The sequence below is a fragment of the Triticum dicoccoides genome, chromosome 4B (assembly GCF_002162155.2).
Source record: "Triticum dicoccoides isolate Atlit2015 ecotype Zavitan chromosome 4B, WEW_v2.0, whole genome shotgun sequence".
Lineage (NCBI taxonomy): Eukaryota > Viridiplantae > Streptophyta > Magnoliopsida > Poales > Poaceae > Triticum > Triticum dicoccoides.
This window is the reverse complement of record NC_041387.1, coordinates 92,311,607-92,316,984: the sequence shown is the minus strand read 5'-3', so window position 1 is coordinate 92,316,984 and position 5,378 is coordinate 92,311,607. Positions and strand designations below refer to the sequence as shown.

The 5,378-nt window shown below is 43.0% G+C and overlaps 1 protein-coding gene across 1 annotated transcript in view; it reads left to right on the top strand.

The window, feature by feature from the left end:
- The window catches only part of LOC119295211 (CCR4-NOT transcription complex subunit 11-like), a 14,928-nt gene extending 9,854 nt beyond the window's left edge, over positions 1-5,074 (top strand). Inside the window, exons 8-12 of the mRNA XM_037573577.1 lie at positions 1,292-1,363; positions 1,436-1,509; positions 1,608-1,749; positions 2,222-2,300; positions 4,590-5,074. Coding sequence (XP_037429474.1) covers positions 1,292-1,363; positions 1,436-1,509; positions 1,608-1,749; positions 2,222-2,300; positions 4,590-4,687 — 465 coding nt within the window. The 3' untranslated portion in view covers positions 4,688-5,074. The remainder of the gene's footprint in view (positions 1-1,291; positions 1,364-1,435; positions 1,510-1,607; positions 1,750-2,221; positions 2,301-4,589) is intronic.
- The last annotated feature ends 304 nt before the right edge of the window (positions 5,075-5,378 follow it).

Here is a 5,378-nt window from a genome sequence, read left to right as displayed (position 1 = left end):
CCATAAGTGAATGTGTCTCCACTAATGCTGCATGGGCAACTTGTAGAGTTTACCCTTGATCTCAATGCACCAAACTTTATCCCGGTTTATACCTCGGTAGTTCGGCCTTGCACTACCCTGAACTCTAAAAGGGATGGGATTAAGGACTGCACATAAGAGCTAACCATGGAAGTTAATGTGTGCCTTGGTGACCTCAATGGCGCCATGTCTCTAGTATAGTGGATCCTCGAATCAACTACCATCAATTTCAGATGTATCCAGAAGAAGTGCTCAAGATGGCTGTCCGTACCCTTGTGTATACTCTGAATGCTTTGTCATGCCAAGGGGCCGAGAACAGGGTGTCACCCTGTTGGCTAAGCATGCAGGGAGCATGCTAGCCCACCAGCGTTCGAGCCCTGAGTGTGCTGGTGCTTAGAGATCTTCTATAAAAATATACCTCAAAGGGCTAGGCCTCATTTTTTTTCATGCCGAGGGGCCAGCCAGCTATTGGTCTATGGTCAGCATTCAAGTCACAAAGATTTATTACTTCTGTATGTCCGTTATATCAAATGCTTTCTTAAGTTGGAAGGATTATGCATATTTTAAGTTGGAAATATTTGACTGCTTTCTTAAGTTGGATAGGTTATACTCCCTCCGTCCGGAATTACTTGTCATCAAAATGGATGAAAATGGATGTATCTAGAACTAAAATACGTCTAGATACATCCATTTCAATGACAAGTATTTCCGGACGGAGGGAGTATATATTTGAAGTACCAGGTTCACTTCGATCATCAAATGCTTCGTTATATTGGGAAAATAATGTTAAATATGAATTGGTTAACTTTAGGTTTACAACCACGTAGGACGTTGTTTACTCAATCTTGCATCGGAAGATCCAAACACAATAGCTACTGTGATGACATCACAATTTTGCAGTCAATAATGAAATGGCTTATTTCAGTTTGGTCCTCCAGTTTTGTTCTCCTAAAATAAGGAAAACGGACATTGCGAAAAGGAATAAATGAAAACTGCTAAACAGGAAAGTCAGTGTTATAACCATGAAATAAATGTGTCGTATCTTTGGAAACATGAAATGCAGAAATGGTTATAGCTGACTAGCATCTACATTTGCATGCATAGGTTGCATCAGCCAAATAAGTGTTTACCTTTTTTATAGAATGAAGAAGTGTTTTACCTAGGCTTGCATGACTACATGTGTCACTGGTTGTTTTATAGTGACCACAACCCCTACTCTTATACTGGCTACTTCGATCATTTTACATGCCTAATGGTTCATATCTTGTTGCAGCAAGTTGTTTTAGATTTAGCCAGGGACTGGAAGCTAGTTTATCATTGCGGAATGACACCAGAGAAGCTTCCAGTATGTACTCTTGACATCATGTTGAAAACTTTCCATGCTTCATGTTAAGGGTTACTAATGTCCTTGTTTCAGGACCTTGTTGAACATAATCCACTCATTGCTGTTGATGTTCTTTCAAAGCTGATCAATTGTCCTGACATGGATTCGTATGTACAAAAATGTTTCATTTTGTCAATTTCGTATATTTTCAATTTATGTGTTTATCTGATCATAACAGGTTACACACATGCTTTATATTTGACAGTTATTTCAATGTTCTTGTGCACATGGAAATGAGCCTGCATTCAATGGAAGTTGTAAACAGGCTTACTACAGCAGTAGATCTACCACCAGGATTCATTCATGACTACATCTCAAATTGTATCCGGTCATGCCAAAATATCAAGGTTTGTTCTTACTTTTGTATGTCATTTTTCTTCCAGGAAGGTCAGAGGTGATCATCTTGGATTGTTATAATAAGTATGATTCATAACAATAGTTGGTTGATGCAAGTTTACGATAAAAATGTATATAGTTTCAATCATCGTTCCCGAAAGTGACAATGGTGGTTTGGCCATTTTATTCCTCAGCTTGTAAATGCTTGTTGGTTGATCCCTAGGTGGTAATTCTCTTACGGTTGACAGACATTAGTAATTTCTTCATTATGTCTACCTGCGTAGAGTCGTTTGTGTTTTATATTATATCTGTGTAACGTTTCTATGCATTTATAACATGTTATGGCTGTAAGCTTATTCTTAACTCCATATTCACAAGATTTTCATTCTCGCAATGTTCTATTATTTCATTTTCTGCAATGCACGTTACTGTCTTTATTATGTTGAAGACTGACAGGAAATTATTTGATAACATTGCTTGCAGGATAAGTACATGCAAAACAGACTTGTGAGACTAGTTTGTGTTTTTCTACAGAGTCTCATTCGGAACAAGATAATAAATGGTGAGTGTGTCAATGTGCAATTGACGGATTTCTCTTCTGAACCTTTTTTTACACTTATGAGTTGATCTGTTCTGTTTGTATGGGTCTACATGTCATGATCCATGAACTTCTCTGGTATAGAAGCCTTTGCATCTTGCTTGTTCTTTGCAAGCTACTTTTGTTTGATCTATCTTCAGCTATGCAATTTGTTTATGATATGCTGTGATAAATGCTAAGCTGATAAAGCATATAGCACTATAAACTTCAATCCCAGATTTGTAAAATAGTGTGCATGCCATTGTAGGTTTAAATAAATACATGTGAAAATTAGCTCTATTTTGATTATTAAACTATTGCACGTTGCAATGAACTCGACTAATTGCCTTAGTTCAACATGATATCTGTTTTGTGAATATAACTTATATCGGGAATGTTTTGTTGTACTTACCACTTGCCACTTGCCAGAAATGTAAAACAGTGGTGTTTCCCTGGGAAGTTTAATAATTTAACAGGGTTTGCACATTATATGCTGGAACTTAAATCGGTGGTGATTGCATGCCCAAAAAACCTGCTTAGCTGTTGGGAACTATGTCGGTACAATTATAGAAGCAGGGTTCAGGACCTTATTTCCCAAAAGGCTGCTGCCAGTGTCTTCCCTCCATTTTCCCTTCTAATTTGGGCCTTTTCAAGGTTGATGTTTTCATCATGTCTAAGAAAGTTTATCGAACTGGTATCATCTAGTCCTTGAGAGCATGTACAACTGGAACGAGCAAATCTGCCCCCCTATATGTCCCCAGAGCCGGCCGCCCCTCATTTGTCTGCGCCCGCAGCCGTCCACCTCATATCCAAACCCTCAAATCCATACACAAGCATGCAACGTGGATCAACACACGTACTTTCATAGTTCATACAGGGACATAGGACTTGGTTCATACAGGACATATCAAACTAGGACATAACATAAGGAAGTTCATCATACATGCCATCGGACTACCAAAATTTAGCATGTTCTACTAATTTATAGGACTAGAGAGGAAGTTCCACAATGGCCGCTGCTGCCCTTGACCTAGCCCTTGTCCATGTCCTTGTCCACGACTCCTCGTGGTTGCGGAAGTAGCGCTCGAAGACGCAATAGGGGTCGAGGCAGATCTGCTTGGCGTCGGAGATGGATGTGTCGGACACGACACCGAACATGTTCAAATCCTCCTCTTTGTGGGGAAGGCCGGCGAGGGTACGAACGGCCCGGGCTTGATCCACCGCGAGATCATGGGTGGCCTGGGTTTGCCGCTTCGCCAGGATCCGGGCATGGGCATACTCGTCGCAGGCCGCCGCTGCGTGGCAAGCCTTCACCCTTTCACATCGGGCATGTCACCGCAGTGGCAGCATCCGGCTCATCCATGGCCTTGGGCATTGCCGCCACTAACCTCAGACTCTGAGGCCGACGTCGCGGGACAGGGAAGTGCGGGGGATACGCTGAGCCAGGGTGCCAGAACCTTCTGCCAGGGACCCGCTCAGCCGCACTCACCGGCTGAGGTGACGGAGCAGGCACGCGGCACGAGCTTCCGTTGGATCCCAATCGGAGTGGCGATGAAGACGCCCGGCTGCTGGATCTGCAGCGGGGCGTCCTCCACGCTGGAGCTCCGGTATCCCCCAGGGAACGGCGGACCGCGACTAGGAGGGCTCTCTCCTCGTCCAAGCAGGTGGCGAGCTCCAAATTGAGGAATCCGGACCTTCGAGACTTAGATCCGCTGTTAGTGATGCTGGAGATGACCGGATAGGGTGGGGAGGGGAGGGGCTGAGCGGACTGGAAGTAGGGTGGGCTGAGACAAATGGCTAGGGTTTGGTCCGTGGTGGGGATAGGGACGGGATTTTGTGGGGTCAAGATGGGCCAGTCCGACGTGGCGGACATGCCAGGGTGTGTTCGGGCCGACCCATATGCGCCCGCCATGCGGGCTGGATATGAGGGGCGCTGGACATATGGGCTGGGTTTGGGGTGTCCGGTTGGGTAGCTATTTTCGGTCTCGGCTGTCTGCCCGGACATTAGGTTGGAAGTGGGTGTCCGGTTGTAGATGCTCTGAAATTGGGCTTCACGCAATGTTTAGACAACTCTGGCCATCTTTTTAAAGAAAAAACCCACTGGTTTCTTGAATCCTGCATATTTTCTAATTTCACACCAGTTGCATAAAGTGTTATGTTAATTGGGAGATTGGTGATTTGAATCATAGAATGGGCATGCTCATCCTTGTTGTACTTATTTCTTTGCTGATTAAGATCAAAATGGTTATACTGTGAAGTATTTGTTTTGTGCAGTTGAAGATCTATTCATTGAGGTACAAGCCTTCTGCATTGCGTTTTCTCGAATAAGAGAAGCAGCTGGTTTGTTCAGGCTTCTCAAATCTCTAGAGTGAAGAAGGTTGTATGAGTCACCGGAGTTCAGCTCTATAAACAATTTTTTTCATACTGTACATTCATAGTCTTATATTTTCGTGTCGATCTGCCAATTCAGGGTTGTACTTCATAGATCATAGCTCTTGTTGATGTATTTATTGTCATTAAGCTGTTGCCCTCACCTAAAGAAAGGTCAAAAGATATCAGAACTATTACCCAGGCTTTGATAGTTCCGCCGAATCATTTTGACGTGGACTTAAACCACATGTTCTTTAGGTGAGACAAATTAGCAATTACCTTTAGACTGTTGAAAGATAGCTGAACAATGGGCGCCTGCTTCTTAGTTCAGGCTCCCGAGTACAAGTAATTTAAGAGATTTCTTAATTTATATTCAGATGTAAAGACTAGCTGTACTCATTTGTGCGATGCTTTGTTGGGTAACTTGGGTATCTCTTTGTGGTTCTGTTTTAGTGGCCTTCCTCTGAAAAGATTGGGTATGTTGAGTTGCTGACTGAAATATTACCCTACAGCGACCAACAAGGTTAAAGTCTTGCAAAGTTACATTGCGTGGAAGCCCTTGTTCATGGAGTTTTTGTGTGGCAACCGGTCATTTCCTGGTGCATATATGCCTGAACTTTTTGTGTAGAAGATGTTGTGAATTGTGATGACGGTGTGTGCAAGACTGGGAATAGCCTGAACAAAATGAAATCA